This window comes from Carassius carassius, chromosome 41, assembly GCF_963082965.1.
Source record: "Carassius carassius chromosome 41, fCarCar2.1, whole genome shotgun sequence".
Classification (NCBI taxonomy): domain Eukaryota; kingdom Metazoa; phylum Chordata; class Actinopteri; order Cypriniformes; family Cyprinidae; genus Carassius; species Carassius carassius.
In genome coordinates, this window is record NC_081795.1 from 7,199,169 (window position 1) to 7,223,621 (window position 24,453).

Below are 24,453 nucleotides of genomic sequence, written 5' to 3' on the forward strand. Positions count from 1 at the left end.
AACAGTAAACAATCAAATGCAAAATGATTTCAATATGACTGAATAATCAAAATGTATCAAAACAATAACATTGGCGATTATGATGTATGCAAGAACAATTATGTTCTATCAAACATGAAAAGTTAAGTGCTTAAAAGGAAAAGTTCAGAGGTTTGAAAAAGCAAGGTGACCAAAAGAGATGAAAGTTATATTTTTATAAAATGGTAAGGTGATAAAAGGTAGAGGGGGAAATAAAAAGAATGAAAAACAAGGTGGCTGTTAAAAGGCTGACTTACTGTATACAGTGACGGTCATTATAAATGTGCTAAATAACTGAAGCAATAAACTGAATACAGTATATACTGTACTATACAAACTACCATTCAAAGGTTTGGGGTTGTCAAGATTTTTCACTGTTTTAAAATCAGTTTTTTTTCTCATTAAGGCTGCATTTATTTGATAATACAGCACAGTTCTATCGTTAAATATTATTACAATTTAAAATAACTTTTCTATTTTAATACGTTTTAAAATTTAATTTATTTCTGTGATGGCAAAGCTGAATTTTTAGCAGTCATTACTCCAGTCTTCAATGTTACCTGATCTATTACCATTAGTAATCATTCTAATATGCTGATATTTATTATCAATGTTAAAACAGTTTACTCATTTTTTGTGGAAACTGTGACACAGTTCAGGAAACTTTGAAAAGAAAGTTTAAAAGAACTGTATTTAAATTAAACATTCAATTTATTGTATAATTAAAATACAATTTTAAATATTTAAAAAAAATCTTACCACAAATATTTTTTTTTGAATGGTAGCATAATATTATATTTAATTAATATGAAAGGTAAACTAACTCTTGCAGTCAAGTTTCTATTTAATAGAATCCATTCCATTTTAATTACTTCACAAATGCCAGAGAATGATAACATAAAGGCTCCTCTGACTGTTGATTAATCAGATTGGATATTCAATAAATAAAATTAAATAATAAAAATTACAAATTCCACATGGACCGCCACTGACGGTGTTGGTCAGGTTCATATTCTGGCATGTGTATTAGTGATGTGTTAATTTGTCACGGCCAACCATGTTATTGAGCATAAAAACACCATTAAAGGAATTATTGTGCATTCCACAGTTCAAACATATCAGCTCACAAACATTTTTTTTGTTAAAAAACATGTTTACAGTAAATTTAAAACAAACAAGAGGTTTATGTTGCATAAGCAAACATGCATCCACCATGCGACTGTCCTCTGCACCCTGTAGAAAAAAGCCAAACATTTTGCTTTTAAAATGCTGACAAACACATTTTACATCAGGGGAGAGAGAGGAAGCTGTAGGGACAAAGATTCTGAAACAAGATCTTCCATCAAGTTAGCATGCATATACACAGACACCTGGTTTGTGCACGTTGCCACATCTTCTGTCAAAATACTCCGGGTTTACATGTATAGCTGGTCCTAAACATATACGTCAGCAGAGATGTTAGCTGAACTGTGACTGCTGCATCAAATCAGATCAGAATCATGCTGAGCTATTCAAGGGCTCTGTCTACCTTTGATGGAACTGGTGGGTATGATGCCCTCTGCTGCCCCTCCGTAGCCTCCAGACACAATACTGGTTTCATTCAGGTTTGGACCAGACACCATCACCTGCTGCAAGTCCTGAATATGATGGGATTTAATATCACAGAATATTACAAATTTATTAATACAAACTGCACACTAGGTGGGGAAAAACATATGGGTATCAAAAGTAACAGATGGAGCAGTGTTTTTTGGTATTATTTATATACTTTCATAATATTTATATATATATATATTTTTTTTTTTTTTTTTTTAATTGATATATTGGATTTCTTTTTTGGTGTTTTCAGTTTTTATTTTAATTGTTTTGTCATTTTTTATATGCTGCTGTAATTTTTATATTCCTGACTAGCTTTATTTTTATTAATTTATTTATTTTAGAAATTTCAGCATTTCAACTTAAACTTACTTTCATCTAATTTTTCATTTAATATTGATATTTAATTTAATTTATTTATCTTTTTCAACTACCAAACTTAATTTTTAATAGTTTTTTTAATTGAGTTAACAATAGCAAGACTGGGATGATGACAGTAAGAAATAAGCACACAAAATTCAAAATAATAATAATAATAAATACTTTATATATAAAGTTTATATGCTAGACCAGGGATCCTCAAATCTGGCCCGCAAGATCCACTTTCATGCAGAGTTGAGTTCTAACCCTAATCAAACACACCTGAGCATGCTATTCAATGTTTTCAGGTTCATTAGAAAACCACAGATAGGTGAGTTTGATCAGGGTTGGAGCTAAACTTTACAGTGCATTAGGTATCCAGGATAAGATTTGAGGAACTTTTCTCGACTAAAAGCTTATTTCTATTTAAAAAAACAAACTTCTACCGATATTAAAGCCTCGCCTTCTACTCAAAACCTTTAAAACTACGGCATTTCAACAAGCTAGCTAAGAAATCCATCAATTAACTAGACATCCTTAGTTCAAAAGGAAACATTTAGAAATAGTCACTATAAAACACATGCAAACTAATCTACTGTATTTGCATGACTGCTTTCCATGTCTCTGCTTGACGTTTCCGTCCAATAAACAGCTCCTGTTTGTAATAAATCCTACACCAACATTTGCCCAAACCCCATGATAAGTCAAAGACTATTATGTGTGCAACTATGCAAACCATCAACCACACTAAATCAAAAGGAATGGGGCTCCAACATACGGGGACACCCACAAACTCTCCCTCACCATGTTCACTGGCAGTGTGCCTACAATTTCATCTAAGCTCCCACCAATCTGTGCTCCCTGTGACATGAAGAAACATAAAATGTGAAGACAGTGTCAAAAAAGATGGTGAGACAGATACGTAAAGAAAACAAGCATATTCTGAAATAACCAAAAACAACTGAGCCGCACGACTTAAATGAACAGTGTCTATATTTACAACAGCTCATTAATGTGTGATTAAGCCAACTGTTCAAGGGCTCTCAAAGCCTGCCACACGATATCCACAGGAACAGGGCGTCACAATGAATTCAGGTGTGGTTCATGGCGTAACCGAGCGGCGGGCCTGAAAACAGGATGTGCATGTGTCTCATTAGGTTTGATGGACAGTGGATACAAACCTGCTCAAGACTGTCATCCTCTGCCGTCCTGCTGTCCCCATTGCTGTTGATGGGGATTTCCATAGTGGCAGCTTTGCTCAAAATACTATCTGTCATGATGAATATCTAGAAAGAAAAGACACTTTGCAGATGAGAACGACAGCCAGCCAGATATACAGACATAGATAGATAGATAAATAGATATATAGATAGACAGACAGACAGATAGATGAAGACACTTAGACAGACAGACAGATAGACAGATAGATAGACAGATGGATGAAGACACGTAGACAGACATACAGACAGATAGATCGATAGATAGATAGATGGATGGATTGATGGATGAAGATGCTTAGACAGAGAGATAGATAGATGGATAGATGGATGAAGACACTTAGACAGACAGACAGACAGACAGATAGATATATAGATAGATAGATAGATAGATAGATAGATGAAGACACTTAGACAGACAGACAGACAGTTAGATAGATAGATAAAGACGCTTAGATAGATTGGATACACATTGTAAAACAAACTCATGTCTTCGAATACCACATAAATACTACACGAAAAGGCTTTAATTAAGCAATATGCGTTGTAATATACAAGTAAAAAAATACACAAAGGACGTCCAATCATAAAATCAATATTATATACACTGCAACCTAAAGGCCAGCCTTTCAGCAGGGCCCATTCAAAACAGACTGAGTAGCAGATTTTACCTTATGCAGTCATCGGTTGAAATTGCGCCCTTAACCGAAGGGGAAGGGATGGATTATACTTAATAGTAGTGTGAATAGACGCCATGACCTGTCAAGCGTCCTGTGACCGTCAGCGTGTCTACGTCTACGTGTCACACCGGAGAGAAGAGAGGATGCTTGACCTATGCGATCCATCTGCTGCAGCTTTACTCACCTGTTTGCCGTCTCAACCGCTGAACTGAACCGCCCGCACCGCATTTAAGATTATTCCATGATTCAAATGCGATTTGTGTGTTTTGAATGGCTGTTTGTAGGGCAAACAATCTCCACGGGCTCCTCTGTCAATCCTCTTGGTCGCACAGTAACGCAAATCCTCTCCGTTCCCTGCAAACGGAAGTGACGACGTGGCATTCTTCAGGGTTACCGTAGCGTCGCGGTATTACTTGAGAGTAAACAGCAGTATTTTCATTTGTTTTCGCACAAAATACAATTCAAATAGAAATAATAATTTCAGAAAATGTGAAACACGATAACGTAGCTTTGTGAATAAAGTAGGTTTTTTGCTGTACTCAGTATGACCAGGTGGTGTCAGTATAATACTTCAGGAATGCAAGCATCATTTTGACAGAGCTCTCGTGACTAGCGCTAGATGTTGTTAACACATTCCTGCTGTAACTGACTGAAAGCATTATATCCCATTAATTGTACAAAATAATGTGGGTGGGGGCGGGGGTCTTTTCTATACCCACTCTATGTGTATGTACAGTACATACAATAGAAAAGAAGAAAATCACCCCCACCACCTTAATAATCACATTTTGTTGCTAAGCCTGAAATGAAGGACACAGTTTTTGTTTTATCTAGCTGTATTTACTTAGTGTAACTTATAACATCCTAGTGAAACATATAACACCATCATATTAGAACAAAACCTAACTATGGATATCTAGACTTTGCAATATTTGCCCACTCTTCTTCGCAGAACTGCTTAAGTTCAGTTAAATCTGCTTCAGTACTTACATTAACACTAATTGATTATACCAAGTCCAGAATACCAGAATATGCATATGTACTGTATGTATATATATATATATATATATATATATATATATATATATATATATATATATATATATATATATATATATATATATATATATATATATATATATATATATATATATATATATATATATATTATTTTGTTTAATTGATTTTTCTCATTTTCTTAATTTATTTTTTATTAATAAAGAAAATTAATGAAAAAAAAGGCCAAGCTGAAGACGGAAGAAGCAGTTACTGAGTCTTTTGGCAATAGATGTTAGCTGATGTAAGCTGTAAAATGCCTCATATGCTTCACCTTTGCAAGCCAATATGCATCAAGCATGAGGAGGATGTGCATGATTGGAAAAGTGTGCTTTTGCTTGACCGTTCAGTTGAACATCCTTTAACTTTTAACCTTTGACCTCCACATTCTTGTGTGCGCCTAAAAATTCATGGTTTAAGTTAAAAACCGTAATTTTATTCTCTACCAAAGAAAAGTAGAGAAAATAGCCCAAAAATTTCTCTATAGCTGCAATTTGGGTAATGATTAAAAAAAATTACATTAATAAAAGTCAGGTCTTGAACTTGGTGATACAATAAATATGATTAAATTAAGATAACTTTGTCTTTATCTTTAAAAGGTTATTCTGATTGGGTGGCCGTCTGCTATAATTCTGCTGGGTTCACCCGGGGGCCAAAGGCTAAAAAACACAGGCTTTAATTGCAATTACGTTTCAATTCCGAACACATAGCTTACAGAATTGTGTCTAAACCACACAAGCCTTCTGTTTAGAGCATTTTTTAGTCTGGGAACCTTATGTTAAATCTGACAATGAGGCAGACCAAAACAGCCACCCACACCAGACGTATTTAGATGCAAGTTTACTGGTACATATAAACTGAAAACAAGGCCTGTTAAATTTAAGGTCTCCATGTTTGAAACCTTTGCAAGCACATTCATTACTGAACCATTCCGTGCCTTCGAAAGCTCTGGAGCTTCCCACTCTTTTTCTCAGTTCAGTAAATATCCCGTCACGCTTTTAATGATCATTAAATGCACCTCCAGATGTTGGCCAGCGGTTCTTCCTCACACAGCCCTTTCTGAGTTCCTTGACTGCAATCAAGACACAGAGACAAGAACCTCAAAGAAAAGCAAGAAAGAAAACATGGCAACACACCATGCTCTAGATTTCTTGCCCACTATGTCATTATTCCCAAGCAAAATAATCACAAACATTGCTCTGTGTTTACACCGTGTAGCATATGGACCTGGTCCTTTTATAGTTTTTGTAATGTGCCATTTCAAACAAACTGTCAACCTTTTTTCTTCTTGGTTGCTGTTGAATCTGGCTCAGTGCAATTCGTCATTGTTATGGATCCATGATATACGTGACATTGAACATCAAACACCAAAACCTCTTCCTGAAAACACAAGGTGAAAAGAGAGAAACAAGAATGTAATCCTTAGAAGGTCAGTGCAAAATTATAAAAAGGAACAGTCAAAAGGAATTGTCATAATTGATTCACCCAAAACTTGTTTTATTATTCTGTGTAAAAAATAAAATAAAATAAAATAAGCAAAAGATTACCAGTTAGGCTAAACTTTTTTCTCACCTTAAGTGAACCTATAGTATCTGAATTAATAATCAATGCTGATTTTCCAGCTTGAAAACTCTCATAAGGGGACAAATCACTTTGAAATTTGAATAGCAGAGCATTTTTCAGAGCAGCTGTTCTCTCTTTCAGATCTTGGCGAAAAATTACAGTGATGTTATTTTCCATGTCGGCTATCATCCATAAAGCAACTATATTTCAGGACTAAATTGGGTGGATTTCAGGCGCTGTGTTATCCAACTGGAATAAGCAAGAGTTATAGCTAAAGTGAGGAAGAACCACAGCTGAACAAGTTTACGCTGGGAAACTGGGATCATCTGACAAAAAATTTGAATGAAAAATGATTCAGGCTGCTTACAAGAAGATGCATTTTACCACAGCTAGTTCCTAATCCACATCTTCAGAAGAGTTTCCTCCATGTGAATATAACACGTGGCTATTTGCCAGGAATACTGTGTTTACGTACTTTTCTGAATATCAATTAAATCAGTTTTGGTTCAAAGGAAGATGACAGATTATTTTCTTATCATTCTTATGTTCTTTTTTTATCATTTCTTCTGTACTTGCTATTCTCCAGAGTCTCAGTAGAAGTACAGTTTCTGCACACACAAACACACAGGGATGTCCAAAACAGGGATGAATTTGCACAGCTCACTACCATAGACTGGTATTTTGAAAATGTAATACTTTGCTATCCTCCCTAATTTCTAGTCTGGGATTAGAGATACCAAGAAACCACTTAGACTTTCACTTGGGAAAATGGTTTGTGACCAGAAAGCCATTGTCTCTTGGTTGTTTAGAGCAATTAGCATCTTTTGGCTTGAGTTTGTGGTTGTTTCCACCCACAGCCCTATCGAAGCTTGCATGTTGTAAACATGCACAGCATTACTAATATTTCATAATCACACATTTTATTCCATATTAGGACATTTAAAGGGACAGCTCACCCAAAAATAAAAACAACAACTACTGCTATTGCTAAACATCTTTTGCGTTAACTCACACAAGGGTGAGTAGATGATGACAGGGTCACTTTAATGAACCAAATATTCAAAATAGAGCATATAATAATTTTCAGTTTTAGAGATCCCTAACCCCTCCTTCATTGATCATGATCGAATCTCTTTTCATTCAAAGTTTCCATTGCCACCAGTTGACTCTGTGTGTCGTGAGAGCAGCTTGTAAAACCCAATAACAAGCAGCTCCACCAACCTGCTGGTACCACTATGACTCTTCCTGTTAATTGCACCTGCATAATCAAAAAGAGCCCACAAATTTGTATAAAAACTATTTAGGCATCATAAATCCTGTTGGGGTTGTTACCATAATATCCTAGTGTTAATTTTGTTTTCTGTGAATACTAGTTGTGGTTCCCTCTCAGCGTCTGCAGACATGGCTTGCACGCAATGGCAGATGCTGGGAATTTAAAGAAGGCCACGTCCTGTGAAGTTACAGGCAGTAAACCGAGCTTTGTGTGCCATGCATTTTAACTATTTGTGCTGCTTTGCTATGACTGCACACATTTAATGTTTCTTACAGCCTTATAGAACACACCTCTGTCTGACTGTCCTGTTAAAGACGTTATATAACATAGAAAGATCAGGGGTTTTTTTTGTTGATATTTTTCATTATTTTATAAAATGTTTTCCCCACAAATCATTGGTTTTATTGAAGATGTTTTTCCTTTTACATCCTTTGCTCATTTTCTCTGGTACTTCAATGAAGAATTACATTCTACCCTCCAACCCCTCCATTTACTCTATTGAACATCTCTTCAGCTGCCTATAAATTTTATTTATTGCGGAGTGTGTCTGTTTTTGTGTCTGCTGCCCAACCTTGCACTTTCCCTTATTAGTAATAGGAGAATGCATTCTGTGGTTGCTCATTATATTAACTACATTTCTCCTGACCTTAACTGAAGTAACATCCAGAATCCTTGCTGGATGAAACTGTCCTCAGACCAGATGTTTGTGAGCTGATTTAAACCTGGAAGTGAACAGAAAGTATTAGGATTTTGAGAAAATTAGGAAACAAAGTAACGCTTTGACAGAAAATGAATACATAAATGATCATCATGAGTTACACAATCTTGTGAAGTTTATGCTCGAATGCTGTGGTCATTATAGCCAAAGATGAACTAAATATTAGCACATTCCAAAATAAATAAACTAAACTTTTCACTCAAATTACACTGATGAAGCAAAGTATGACACAAAAATTTTATGTTGTAAAGAAAAATCAAGGTTTTCGAAGGAAAGGAAATAATTAATTATTTATAAGAAAACAAAACAAATAAAAAATAAATAGAGGTTAAATATACATACTCACTCTGATCATAAATCTGGATAATGTATGCACGGATATGATATAACGTGAGACGCTCCTGTGGGTGAGAACATGAGAAGTTTCTCACATTATATGTGATATCACACATTTCTATCTAGCGCAGTATCAGAGCATCATTATCTCCATGTTGTTTCTCAGCAGAGTAACTGACATTACAACACTGCGGCTGATTTATTTCAGGTCATGATCCTGTAGATCCAGAATGTTTTTTTTAAAATATATAATATATAATATTTCTCAAGGGTTGGTCTTAAGCCAGTTTTCACTAAATCCATAAACCATAAATTGATTAAAATTAGGAAAGAGGAAAGCAGAAAGGGAATCATACTGTTAACCAGCTAAAGTCATTATAAATTATTCCAGCCAAAAGTTCACCTATTTAACACAACACCTGTGGACCTAGTTCTGTTGTTTTCGGCCATTTAAAGATTGTTTCTAGTATGATAGTGTGCTTGAGACTTGCATAAGCACTTGCTATTTTTCAGAAGTGACTTTAAAAAGCCAAAAAGCCTGGGTAGGTCTCATAGGGGTGTCCACAGGTTGTAGTTACTTTCTTACCCCGCTCTTTCCAATCACCATGCTAGCCTTCAGTTACATTTTTATAGAGCCATTGTAAAGGGCTAAGTAGAATTTCTGATAGGGAAATCTTTCATTTCCATCATTTTGGAGAGCTTCCTCATGAATACAAGGCACCCTGACAGGCTACTAATGGAAATGTCTGGACCTGACAGCTCAGAAATGCGTCTTCCTTTGTCTCTCTCACCTCATGCGATTTACTTCATGCTAGGCTGTTGTGTTTGGCATCAGAGCACAGACACTTTCTAGACTGCATGCAGACTCAGAGAGCCATACAGAGGACATCTCATTTCCACAGGACATAAAAGAGACAATATTCCTATTTTCAAAGTTGAGGAAAATACTTTACTCTATCTTAGTCATCTAGTCTCAAAACATGCTGTTTTTCTAAGGGAGAGTGAGTGTCTTATGACCTTCTCCGTTCCTAAGAAATATCACTTGGGTCGGTTTGTGCTGGACTGATAAACACTAGATGTCTGTGAAAAAATGTGTGCAGACAAAATAACAGTGAATGCTGTTTTGTTAGGAGTCAGATCTTACATATGTCAGAGAAAGAGAGTTGCTTACAAAGGCCAAAATCGGTGCACTGAAGAAAGTCATAAAAAGATTCTTTCTTTAAGCATTAGTGCTTTCATTTCAACTTGCAAAACATTTGCTGAGGACAAGCAGTAAACACACCTTGGCAGAAAGAATATTTTTGAAAATATGTTAAAATTGTATTTAAAAGTTATTAGACTTGTTTTTAATAAAATAAAAATTAATTAAATGTATTTACAGTATCTACTTACATCAGACCCTAACACGACTACTCACCAAATAAATTAATGTGGAAATTAAATACTGATTTGTTTTAAAATCTTATCTGTATAATATCTTAAATGAAAGAAAATTCTGCTGCAAATGTACAGAACAGTCTGCCTAGCAATAAGATGAAATCTGCAACAAAATTAGTATAATATCAATATGATTAATCTATGATATATATATGCCATTAATTCGACAGCTGTACCTTTGTCAGATTTTCAAATCCCTTTTTTTCTTTTTTTTGCAGCAAATAAAAGGTTGTAGTGTTGTGATTAACCCCATAGCTGGTTGGTTCGTTTCATTGCTTATATCGCTTTAATGAAGACTTTTAAATATCCCAATGGACACTTCTGGGACCAGTGCCACAGAAAACAAATTTCACTGCTCAAGGGCACAACTGACCAATCAGAATTAAGTATTTATATAAATTCTAACAACTAATTATTAAAAAAGTAGGGTTTGCAGCAGCACATTAAGAGTTCATTCTAATAGCCTACTGCATTTACATCTTTTCATTTGCGTATAAGGTTTTCCACTTTTTAGTCAGATAACCATAATTTTATACTTTGAGAAACAATCACTGTGACCAAATATCTTGCAAAATGTTTTATCTTGCTAACCTTGAAGCCTGTAAACTCTCCAAATGGATTTGTTGAGTCTTACAGTAATGGTTAAATTGCCACCTACTGTAGAGTCTCCATCTGAGCAGGATTTGTGCTTTGCTGGCAATGGTAATGGATGTCAGCAAGAGTTGGAGCTGCTTTGCTGCATTCCATTCATGGATTCTGTCTGCTAAACCGATTTAACACCTTCTCTGAAACGAGAGAGAATAGAATCAATTATCCCTCAGTCAGACGATGTTTGGCACGGATCTGAAGAGATGTGACAGCCTTGGTTCTGCTTCTTAACGAAGAAGGATCACTGCTCTGTAGGGAATTGTGAAGTGAGAGAGGAAGTTGGTTTAAACTAAACATTCTTATAATTTCACTAGAATAACAACAAGAATGAGAGGGCGCCTCCCTGCAACACAAGCTGATAAATTTCATATGTGTTATTAGTTTATTGGCATAAAAGGTATAGCTCTTGGCCCAGTGCCCTCAGCCTTTGATATGGTACATGCAGTAGTGGTGTCCAGGTTTAAAATGAAACAAAGCAAACCACATCTGTGTTCTTTATAGGTCTGCCAGATGTATATCAAGGCAATCAAACATGGTCTTATGATCCTAAAGCACATGTAGGGTTCCAGTAACACTGCTACCCACTGTGGACCACCAGTGAATAAACTTTGGTGTGGAGGGTTTAAAGACACACTGGTGTTGTATGAAAATATGGGCCGTTAAAGATAAAGGCAACATATCAATTTGCTGAACAGAGTCAGTTATTGATTGTGACAGCTTTTGGGCTCTTTCTTAAGCTAGAACAAAGAACAGAACACCTTTGGTTTGGAGTGTAGCGTGAGAGAGAAAAACACCATGTTAATTGTCAGTTTAGAAAGGATAAAACATGCACATTAACCTCTCTTAGCCACATTATTATGTTTCATTGTGGGTTTGCCAGCTATTCCTCTCTATTCAAGTGAGACCCACATTACTAACACTGCTCACACTTAGGGTTATAAGGATTTAAACAAACCCCTTAAACCCAAAGCTTAAGTATTAAAATATTACTGGTAAATTACCCCCACAACGTGCTACTGATACAGTATTAATGATGACTCATCTATTTCAAATAAATGATGTTCTGCAGAGATTTGAACTCTGTGTTCATCAAAGAAAATTACGGTTTCCATATGAAAAATTAAGCATTTTTTCAGCATTGATAATAATAAAAAAGGTTCCTGAGCACAAAACAGGACATTAGAATGATTTCTGAAGGATCATGTGACACTGAAGACTGGCTTGAAGACAATGGCTGCTGAAAATTCAGCTTTGCTATGATAGGAATAAATTCAATTAAAAAAATGTTTAAAATAGAAAGTAGTTGTTTTACAATTGTAAGTTATTTTATATATTATACTTTATGTATTATAAGTTGTTTTATAGTTACACAAATATTTCACAATATGACACAATCGGTTTTCACTGCATTTGATTGAATAAACACAACTTTAGTGAGCATAATAGACTTACTGGAAAATCTTACCAATCATAAGGTCTATATCTTGCATATTCAAATATTTTTTAGTTATTTTTCATAAAAACAATAAATAACTAATCTGATGCTCTCTAGACTGAAAATGTACAACAATCAAGTAGCAAATCATCATGGCGTGAATAAAACCTACTGGCTTTTTTTTAAGAGAGAAAAAAAGACCTCATAAAGTGATTTCATTGGATCTTTAAGGTGTTTCACAGACATTTTCCTGTTCTTCCAGCTTTGTTTTACTTTCCACCCACATGCTCTCCATATGCTCAAAGTTTTGTTTTTCCTCATCCTCCATGCATTGTTTTAGTTGCCTGTCTCCATGTAAAATTATTTCCTTCATCGGGCAGAGAATAAACTAAAGTTCTGAGGTTCCCAAGTAATTTGTGAGCCCAGGCTACTTGTCAATGACAAACAAACCACCACCCAGCATTCCCTCCCCTCACCCTGTTGCTGAAGCCCAGCTCTGAGCCCCGTATTAAGCAGTATAAAATGTTATTGAGAAGGCATAGAAAGGCCAGTGCACTGCTGGAGATGGTTCTGACTGCAATGGTGTCTCACCTCTATGTGCACTGCATTGTGTTTGCCAAGTTTTACAAGCTTAAGTGAGAGCAGAGTTAGTCTGACATGAAACTGGGATAGGTTAACATGGTCTAGACCAAGGTGTGCTATAAATCTCACCTCTTTTTCTTCTTTGGTGTCAGCAAGGTAAAACCATATGAAAGCCTGTATGTGCACATAAAAAAGAGCATGCATTGCAGTAAGTTTACATTAAAGTCTATATATACTGCATTTTACATTAGTTTTGTTAATTTCCATAATATCAATGATAGGTAATTGCAGGCAGTTCCAAACTATAATTTTATTAATAATGCAATCTGATATAATCTAATCTAATTTAATACAATTATTCAAGAAATAATCAGTAATTCCTCTTTGAGGAAAACTATATTTCCTGTATATGCACATATATGCACCTCAATTTTGCCTATATGTGGCATATATGCAATATATATATGGCATATATGCAGCATATATGCAGTATATATACGCATATATGCGCATATATGCAGCATATATATTATCATATATGTGCATATATGCAGCATATATGTGCATATACACTGCATATAGGTTTCATATATGCGCATATATCCACATATAGGTTCTTTCCATGTGGGATGGTAGCGTTCACATTTTCTTCTCCAAACAATACATTTTCCAGATGTCCCAAACAGTCGGAAGGGAGCTTCATCAGAGAAAATCACTTTGCACCAGTCTTCTGCTGTCCAGTTCTTGAACTTGCTGCAGAATTTCAGTAAGTCCTTAGCATTTCTTTTTTTTTTTTTTGAAAAATGCAGCGATGATGGCTGCAAGTGTTTCTTTGGAGGTAAATATTGCTAACAAGAACACAATTATTGGAAGCGCTTTTTCCCTTTTTTATAGCAGTCAGTCTGCTCTTATAATCTAATTATTATGATAGTGATTGACATAACTAGTACTCATTCACACTTTCACATGTGCTGCTGATATGATTATTCAATTGATGTAGCTGGTCATTTTCTGTCAGGATCAGAAAACAGTGAATTTTTTTTGTGTGTATGTGTTTGTGTGTGAAAAGTTACTTTTTTAGCAATTATTTAAAATGCATCTAATCACTCTACACAATAATCTAGAAACAATGTGAATGAACACCACAGCAACTCATTATATATATATAAAAAATGATAAACACACCCCTTAAGTTGATTTCTGTTTGGGGTGCCATTGAAATAGACATTTGACTAGCCAAATTCCTGAGATAGTTTCCACTCTTTCAGATATATTGCAATATGAAATCTTGTAGGAGTAAACTCAGTTTTCTAGCTGATGAGGTGAAAATAAAACTCTATTCTACATTTGACAGCTTATGCGATTAAAACTACTGCAATATTGATTAATAGTAATGAACCATGTGCACTTAATATATACAATAGACTGTAATTTGTAACTTTTTTATATATACTGAAAAAAAAGAAAAACTGAGCTATAGTAACAAACCAGATACACATAGAAAAATGTGTAAATAAAGAAGTACCATGTACACTCACACACACACAAAACAATAGAGCAGGTCTCCTGTATTGCTTCTTCATACTCTGGAGAAACACTCGAAGCAACTTATTAAAAACTGTTTCTTTCAATTAAGGAACATTTCTAAGATAAGAGCCTTGGTGTCAAATGGGCGAGTTGGAGATGATCATTCATGCTTTTATTTTGTCTCGTTTAGACTATTGTAACAGTCTTTTTATTTGCCTTAATAAGAAGGATCTTTGTCATCTTCAGACTGTCCAAAATTCTGCTGCTAGGCTTTTAACCCACACGAGTAAAAGGGCACATATTACTCCTATTTTAGCTTCTCTTCATTGACTACCAGTGAAATTTAGAATGCACTTTAAAATTTTGGTTCTAACTTTTAGAGCCTTACAAGGACAGGCACCCCCATACATCTCTGACCTGATACAGCTGCGTACGTCCTCACGTAGTCTGAGATCAACAGGCCAGAGATTTTTAGTTGCCCCCCTCACACATTTTAAAACTAGAGGGGACCGTTCGTTTCAAGTTATGACACCTCGGTTGTGGAACGCTTTGCCTCCTTCCATACGCTGCTTGGATTGTGTGGAAAATTTTTAAACCCAGTTGAAAACTCTTCTTTTTAAAGAGGCTTTTAACTAGACTGTAGGGTGGCCTTATGTGTACTTCTATTTATTTTGATTATGTGCTGTAATGTATTTATAAGTGTTGTGTATTCTACCTATTGTTGTGAAGCACTTTGTGATTTTTATCTGTGAAATGTGCTATACAAATAAATTTTACTTACTTACTTACAATATATTAACATGATATACAGAGCCGGACAGTAACGGAGTACATTTACTTGAGTACAGTACTTAAGTACAATTTTGAGGGATCTGTACTTTACTAGAGTATCATTTTTGGGGAGTTGGGCCTACTCATGACTTTACTCAAGTACATTTGAGAGGCAAATATTGTACATTTCTATCCATAACCGTAAGTACCCGTTACTTCTTCGGCCCCATCCACACGGAGACGAACTCCCGATCTTTTTTTCCCTCGTCTCAAGAAATATCCGCGTCCACACGAAACCGATGTAGCATACATGCCAGACCAACATGTGGCACTGTAATTCTGCCACAGAGATACACTTAAAACAGAGAAGAAGACATGGATTTGCTGCGCGTGGTACAAAAAGGGGAAGTCGTGGCCTAATGGTTAGAGAGTCGGACTCCCAATCGAAAGGTTGTGAGTTCGAGTCCCGGGCTGGCAGGAATTGTGGGTGGGGGGAGTGCATGTACAGTTCTCTCTCCACCCTCAATACCACGACTTAGGTGCCCTTGAGCAAGGCATCGAACCCCCAACTGCTCCCCGGGCGCCGCAGCATAAATGGCTGCCCACTGCTCCGGGTGTGTGCTCACTGTGTGTGTGTGTGTGTTCACTGCTCTGTGTGTGTGCATTTCGGATGGGTTAAATGCAGAGCACAAATTCTGAGTATGGGTCACCATACTTGGCTGAATGTCACTTCACAATTTCACAATCACAAAACAAACATGGAATAGGGAACGAGATGCTGCGGTGACATCACCGTATGGGAACACCTCTCGGTGTGACGAATGTCTGAAGCACTATACCATCCCGCCAATTCTATTGCGTTCGCATAGTATACCTGGGTGCCGCGCGCTATTTCCCTCAGATTTCATGAACTAAAGAAGAATGCTATCAAGGTATGGAACGGCCAGGTCCGCAGCATCTCGTTCCCTATTCAGGGAACCGTGGTTACATACGTAACCGAGATGTTCCCTTTCATAGGTCACTTCGATGCTGCAGTGACGTCACCGTATGGGAACCCTATACAATAACGCCTGACGTACCTGATAGCTGGGATCCAAGGAAGCATCTGCTCAAGCAGAGAGAACCCGGGAGCCAGGAGCCGTCCTCACATCCAGACCGTAAAACTTGATAAAAGCGTTCGGTGAGGACCATCCTGCCGCAGCACAGATATCATCCATAGAAGATACACTGAGAAAAGCTTGTGAAGGAGCCACTGCTCTCGTGGAATGAGCTCTAACTCCTAAGGGCGAAGCGAGTTCGCGCGCCTCATAGGCTAAAGATATTGCCTCCACCAGCCAATGGGACACGCGTTGCTTTGTGACAGCATGGCCTCTATTCTTGTGTCCGAAACAGACAAACAGCTGGTCAGACTCACGCCATGGGGCTGTTCGATCAACATAAGTCTTTAGCGCTCTGACAGGGCAAAGACTCAGATCTCCTGACCCCGCCTCTGCAGGGGGTAAAGCCTCCAAGACCACTTGTTGAAAGTGAAAAGGGTTAGAAGCGACCTTAGCTTAGATGAATGTTGGGCCTCGGCCTTCTCAATCTCCCAATCCAGTCCCAGTTTACCCACCTCGCGAGAAACCACGTCCAACAGCTCGCTGTAGGAGGGGGAAACACGCTTGTCCTGTCCATTAGGAGGAAGAGAGCTAACATCAGCCGCGAAGTCGTCAAACCCGAGGCCGCAGTGGATAAGATGTCTTTGTCATATCATCCACAAACGAAGGAGATAGCATCATATGCCTCCGGAGTGGGCTGTGAATCCTCATTTGAGAAAATGACTGGTTTGACAAAGCTCGCTTCCTGCACTAGGGTAGGGGAGAGAGAGCGACGTGGAGAAAACTCCAGCGCACACTGTCCTCATAATCCATGTCGCACATGTCTCCCCAAGCCATCGCCTTGTGCGGTGCCTCGGCAGCTGCAGAAGTGACACGGCGGGGGTTAGACGCGGGGGCGACCTTAGAAAATACTTCTACCCTCGAGCGCAGTACTCTAAGCCGCAGGCCATCACAATGGGGGCAAGAAGAAAGGCCGTTAAGCGCTGCCTGTGCGTGATGTAAGCCCAAGCACACTACGCACCTTTCATGAGAGTCTCCCTTCGTGATGAACCTGGTACACGGTTTCTTACATTTCCGAAAATTCATCGCGTCCGTGAAGAGGAGTTAACACTGCTTGGAGAAAACCGCTGAGAACACGAGATGATTCCTAGGGTACAGATGATTCGCTTTCCTGAAGGAAATGAAATCTGAGCGAAATAGCGCGCGGCACCCAGGTATACGATGCGTAAGCATGCGTGGGGCGGTGCCAAATGCTATTTGGCCAATAGGATTGGCGGGATGGTATAGGGCTTCAGACATTCGTCACACCGAGAGGTGTTCCCATACGGTGACCTATGGAAGGGAACAGTGTTTGTTCAGGTTTTTGTTGCTGTTATGTGATGTAGTGGTGTTTGACTAGGGGCGAGACGTGGGCTGATGACGCCATATTTTCAGAAAATGTACTGATTCGGCGTGCAGACGAAACGCAAAGGCGGTGTTTTCAAATATATCCACTCTGGGAACCGGTTTCAAAACATCGGTTTCACTCTTCCAAAATGCCAGATCCGTGTGGACGAAAATGCCTATCCGCTAAAAAAATTGTGCGCCGAAAAAAAAGAGGAAAAAATAAAAATCTCAGACACCCTATCAGACGTCATTGGATAGTGCAGGAAGGAAGAGGAAGAGGAAGAGGAGGAGGAGGAGGCGGCGGAGGAGGAGGATAATGAGGCGCGTCATGACAGACCTTCAAAGAATAATAAAGATAAATTTTTTTTCTTCAGTTTTTTGTCTTATTTTTGTTCTTGTAAATACATAATGTACATTTCTATATTTTGGACTTTTATTTATGTTGCCTAGCAGGTTTTTTGTCTTATTTTTGTTCTTGTACTATATTTTTTGTTTTGTACTATTTGATTGATCTTGAGTAAATAAATAATGTACATTTCTACAATTTGGACTTTTATTTATGTTGCCTAGCAGCTATGGATTTTAATTTTACTATTATAGGTGAACATATAGGTGCATATATATGTGCATATATGTACCTATATAGGTATATGTATGCACATATATGTGTAAATATATGTGTGCATATATGTACATATATGTGTAAATATATGTGTAAATATATGTACATGTATATGTTCATATATATGTACATATATATGTGTGCATATATGTACATATATGTACATATAATATAGAAAAACGGCCAATTTTATATATGTCACATATATTAAAAACCTATATCAAAACCTATATTGAAACATATATGTTTTTTCCATGTGGGATGAGTCCTTTGACGTGCCAAAGGTGAAGCATCCTGCACCCATCCATGTGTGGGCATGCTTTTCAACCAAGGGAGTGGGCTCTCTCATAATTCTGCCCAAAAACTCTGCCATGAATAAAGAATGCTATCAAAACATCCTGCAAGAGTGACTTCTTCCAACGATCCATGAGGAGTTTGGTGATGATCCATGCATTTTCCAGCAAGATGGAGGAACACCACTTCACAAAGCAAGATAAAGAAGTGGCTCGAAGATCATTTCATTGAGATTTTGGATCCGTGGCCAGGCAACTCCCCGGATCTCAATCCCATAAAGAACCTGTGATCAGTCCTCAAAAGGGCGAGTGGACAAGCAGAAGCCTACAAATTGTGATCAACTCCGAGAACTAATAAGGCAAGAATGGATCGCCATCAGCCAAGATTTGGCCCATAAGCTAATATCCATCATGCCAGAGCGAACTGCGGAGATTATGAAGAACCAGGGTCAACACTGTAAATATTGACTAATTATATTGTTGCCAATAAAAGCCTTTAAAACTAATGATTTACTTATCATTGTTTTTCAGTATATCATAGAAATGTGGGAAAATAATCTACAAATACTGGAGCAGCAAACTTTGCAAAACACATAATTTATGTCACTGCCAAAACTTTTGACCATGACAGTACAAAGGGGTTTGGTGTAAAATAAACCTTAAACCGAACATATTATTTAATGAATATACTGACTTTGGCCATTTAGAGAGCATATTGATGTATTGTGTTCCCTTTTATTTATTACTTAAATGTTATTTAATTGGTCTTAAAAAAAGCCTTGAAAAAGTCTGTTGTTAGCATTATTATTATTTGTTTGATCAGACTGTAAATGGTTCTGTTTTTCTGTTACATTCAGTCTTTATGCATGAGTGGTGGTAGTTTCTGTTGCTGGTTACAAAGCGTACCATTTTAAATTGATATTGCATGCTATTTGTTGTCATCACCCTATTCATCTTTTTTGAAGCATAAACAGCCTATAAGTGCTACTTATCAAAATACAGAATATTTGCGCAGCTCAAACACTGTGTCAATAGATAGATGGAAAAATTCCTCTGCAGTGGCCTTGTCTCCACTTACTGTACCCTCCTGATGTTGGCTGAGCGATTCCACACATTAGACCTCTGACTCCATGGGATTTCTCTCACAGTGCCTTTCCAAAGACCAATCACATTTGGCGTCTCTCCTCACTAACACCTTTCTTAAGCCCAACCTGTCTGAAAACAAGTTATTACTTTTATGCTGTTATTGAGCGATTTTTAATCATATCAAATGTTAGCCACCATGGATAAAAAGAGTTCTCCTTTAAGCCCTTGATTTTAGCGCTTTTCTGACCTCCATGTCTGTATTGGTTTTTTTTAAATGTCATAAAATGCTGGCTATGCTCCAGCTGCTATACTGTGAAGTTGCAGCATATTTATTTTCTTGAAGGGTTAATGTATTTTTCCCCCTTCACTCTATCGCAAAACCATTAAAATTTTCACTTGTGAATCTGGTAATAAAACAGTCAGGAGTCGAGTAACCTGTTTTATGACTTTCACATGAGCACAGAAAAAAACACACCAGAGCATGTTTTAACAGAAATGTGCTTTTAAATTCATGAAAGTGGTCAATTGGACAGGCAAAGCTTAAGAGCTTGGTGCAGAAAGAGCTGCAATCAGACGTGCAAAATAAATGATTTTAATAAGCAGCAGAAACATCGTCTCCAGGTTAAGTATGTAACCCTAGTTCCCCGAGGGAACGAGACTCTGCATCCGAAGACACTTTGGGAATGCCCCCCAGCATGACCATGCTCTGAATCATATGTGTAATCAGTCCAATGGAAGGGCGAGATGTCATAGGCAGCTGACGTAGCGACCAGGAAGCTAAAAAAGCACATGAGGTGGAACTGGCGTCAGCTTCTATGAATGTAGCAAGTGCTCGCATGGATGCCGGAAGTATGGCCCTGAGATGCAGCATCTTGTTCCCCTTCAGGAACTAGGGTTACTGTACGTAACCTGGAGACGTGTCTGAAAGAGTTCTCAAAACTTTAAAGAAATTAATGTGACAAAATTCAATAAGTTAAGGAGTTTAGAACAAATCATTAACCCCAAGAATAAGAAATAAAATTAATTAAAATAAAATAATAGTAAGAGTATTGTTAAGCCACTTGTCTTCTGAATACTGTTGTATTGGTGTATTCCATGCTCAATGGTCTATATGGTCTCAATGGTATAAGTTTAACTTGGCTTACCTTATTTTATTACCAGTCCAAGTGAGATTATGGCATCTCTGTTCTTAATTTTTCACTGTTGTTTCTCTTTATAGCTGCATTTTCATGGGGAGCCCATGATAATTTCTCAGTAACACCCTGGATAATTAGAATTTCCATAATGAACATTCCTGTTTATCAAAACAAGTTAATAAAGGTCATTTGTGTGTGTGTGTGTGTGTGTGTGTGTGTGTGTGTGTGTGTGTTTAAATTATAATATGAGGATTTAATAAAATAAAAATAAAAACTTTTTTATAAAGTAGAGATATTGCTCAACCTTGTATGAATTATCTTCATTTATCTACTTGCATAAGTAAGAAGTTATAGATTTACATCTGTGATTTATTATATACAGCAGTGAGAGAAAAAAAAGCAGTATGCTATTTTTGGACTTGTTCTTTATCTTTTGGGAGGCCAGTGTGACGATAACCACATGGAAAAGGCAGCAACAGGAATAAAAGTCCCTATTCTGTGAAAATTCATATTTTGGTTACTTATAGTCTTGCTTGAGAGTGGCTGGATTAAGTTGTTTGCTGAGTCACATGACCAGCTGTCCAGTGTAGCTGGGATATCAGAGTGTTTAATGTCCTCTTTCCTCTCTGTTTAGACTGTTTGCAGCAGCACTTTCTCTGAAGAGGGAACAAAACAATCATTCTCCTGTCCATGTCACCTAGGGACTGGAAGCCGTCCACGTTCACTCCATCAATCTCTCTCTCTCTCTCCAACCCAAAGCTCTGATCCAGTTTGAGACCAAGAGTCCCATGAAGATATAGAACTAAGGAAAATAGTCCTGCAAGGTTAGATCAACAAGGTGTTTGAAGAATAACAACATGACAATAAAAGAGTGTCTAAAAAAGGGGTTCATATTTTCTATAAAGTAATTTTCAATTCTAAAATTATACATATGATGCATCACATGCATAACATACATGAGTAAGAAATGGTCCACTGGGCACATAAAGTACTTTATATACAGGTAAGTACAGGACTGTAAAGTTTATTATTCGACCCAGTAATTTGCTTTTGTATTGTGCCAATTGCTGATATATTATGTGGTGCAGTCTCAGCGGCCTGCCACACTTAGCCTAACAGTTGCTGCAACTTAATCAAGTTAATCAAGCAAATGTTTTTACAAGTCATCAGAGAACACCTTAACTGAACCTAAATAGTGTTTATGAAAGGAAACACATTTGAAAAGCTTTTGCCATACAAGAAAACTGAGTAGTGGTTTCTATCATTCAGCACAGTGGTTCTCAACTAGTGAGTCGTGACCTAAAAATGGGTCACAGGCCTGCTCGGAAAGAGTCATCGTGGATGGTAGGTGAAAAAACCGTGCTAAACACACATTAAAATGACACTAACCATATAATATTGGAGAGTTTGGATAGCAAAATAAATAAGATCAGCTTTTTAAACTTTGTACATTTTTTAAAAGTGTGGAAAAAACATTTCCTTTTTTTGTGTGTATGGACATACGTCTGCCACTCAGTAGAAATTATTAGTAGAAATAGTAGAAATTAGCCAGAATAGATGTAAATACACAGGTAAAAAACAAAACAAAACAAAAACCATGAAATACAAACCCAACTAGATTCAAAACAAGTTCATTACCATTACCAGAGTAGGTGGGTGGACATATACTATTAGTACAAACAAAGCTGAAGGGTGTATATATATTTTATGCATCATTTTTACCTCCTCTGTGCCTCAAAAATAGGCAATAGTGCACTGATCACTTCCTTTTAGAAGATGGTTTCCCACTACAGCACACTTGATGATTTGTATATTGTTTTTGCACTTTTAATCTGCTGGATTGGCTGGTTAGCATGGTGCATTTACCCCCTGCTTGTAAATTTTGTAGGTAAACCATTCTCCAAGCTAAGTAGTCACACAGCATTCACAGCTCAAGTTAAAAAAAAAATGCCTTCCATTCTTTGCTATTTCATATGTGCTTAAGCTGCCTTCAAGTGCAACTGGGAAATTTGTACTTCTTATTTAGGCATTTAATATTACAATAGCATATAAATTCGGAAATATATCACAGAACCAGCCTGAACAGAATAATTGTATTGTGAACAATGAACCACAACAATCTGGATTTAAAAATAATGTAAATTATTAATATCTATCAATAACTTATAGATGGTAAATGTTTGTGCTACATAAAGTAAACCCAAAAAGTTGATTGATTACTTTATAGTTCACACCGCACCAAAAGATGCAGACCAACACAGACAGCGGGTCGAATACAGTACCTCTTAAAGATCTTACACTGTTATTTCATTCAACATAATCTGCACTGTGAAACCAAGAAAATATGCTAGATGGCTACAAATGACCACAAAATAGTGTCCATGAGTTCAAAATCATAAGTATTGTCATCAATTAGCCCTTGTCAGCTTTGGACCCAGTAGCCACGCTAGACTGTAGTTAATGAAAATTAATTGCAAGTGATTGAGGCACACCAAGCATCATATTTTCATCATGGCAAACTCTTTTCCTTCAAAAGAGAGAAAAGAAATAAATCAAAATACAGCAGGGGAAGTCGGGGAAGTCTAAAATACAAGCAGCTGGAGCCACTAATGAGAACCAGCTGCAGGTGGTTGCTAAGTGACAGTGGCTGAGTGGCAGGCCTGGAGCCCGGTCCGCAGTTGTTCACATCCCGAGTTGCCCGCCTGTCCACCCGCCCACCTCTCTCTCCTCACTGCAGTGGCTCTCACTCTGGCAGGGCAAGACAGGGAAGCAGGGCGGCCTGAAATGAGAACCAGACCCCTTCAACCCTACAATTGGCTCTCTTCCCCTGGCAGTTTTTTTTCTCTGTGTGTATATGTGTCTAAAGTTGAGAGAAAAAAGGAGTGTTCTCCAAAAATAGATTAGGGATTGCGTGCCAATGGGTTTTGAAGACTCACTTTTTTTCACTCCCTCTAGTCACGCAAGTAGCCTGTAAAGACTTTGGAAAGCGAAGACAAAAAAACACAAAAAGACAGAAGGTAAGACAAAAGGCCCTCTGGAGGTCGTAAAGGTCTTTGTATCTCTAAGGAGTGTACAAAAGGAAGTGGGCGGGACTAATATTTGAAACCCCACCCAACAATGAATCCACTTCACAAGACAGACGTAAAAGTGCATATGAAGTCTCATTTTGACATTTAAGCTCTCTTTCATAGGGCTAGAAAGAGACTGTGCTGCAATCTGATAGATGGAAATCTAGACATTATTTAAAAAAAGCATATTATGGGGCCCTTGGTGACTAGAAATATCCATCTTTGTGGGTCTGCCCAGCTTGGTCGGCATCGGTATGAAAGAACCCTTTAGACAAAGGGCAAAATATACCTTTTTTTTCTTCCTTTCTGCTAAAATCATTAAATTCGGCAGTCGTTATTGTCATTACATTTCAAAACCCATGCCAGGCCTACCCAGCGAAGAAAGCCAGCGAGCCCCTTGGAAAGGTTGACTGAAAGGTTACTTTTCAAGCTAACTTTATTATGAAGGGCCACAAGACTTTTAAAGCCATCAAAGCAGTATGTCAGAATAAATTAGTCTCAGACGAGTTGTTCTAAAAGGCAACATCACAACAAGGCTTAATGTGTCT

General features: G+C 37.4%; 1 protein-coding gene across 6 annotated transcripts in view; it reads right to left on the bottom strand.

Annotated features, from left to right (window-relative positions):
• arfip2a (ADP-ribosylation factor interacting protein 2a) overlaps positions 1 to 4,373 on the bottom strand; it is a 10,027-nt gene extending 5,654 nt beyond the window's left edge. The window contains exons 1-5 of one of the 6 annotated variants that reach the window (XM_059534213.1): positions 4,056 to 4,373; positions 3,156 to 3,260; positions 2,779 to 2,835; positions 1,547 to 1,655; positions 1,389 to 1,451 (exon numbers count right to left, since the gene is read on the bottom strand). In XM_059534213.1, coding sequence (XP_059390196.1) covers positions 1,389 to 1,451; positions 1,547 to 1,655; positions 2,779 to 2,835; positions 3,156 to 3,251 — 325 coding nt within the window. In that variant the 5' untranslated portion in view covers positions 3,252 to 3,260; positions 4,056 to 4,373. The remainder of the gene's footprint in view (positions 1 to 1,388; positions 1,452 to 1,546; positions 1,656 to 2,778; positions 2,836 to 3,155; positions 3,261 to 4,055) is intronic. The other 5 variants (XM_059534215.1, XM_059534214.1, XM_059534217.1 and 2 more) reach the window with 5 other exon arrangements.
• Positions 4,374 to 24,453: the final 20,080 nt, after the last annotated feature.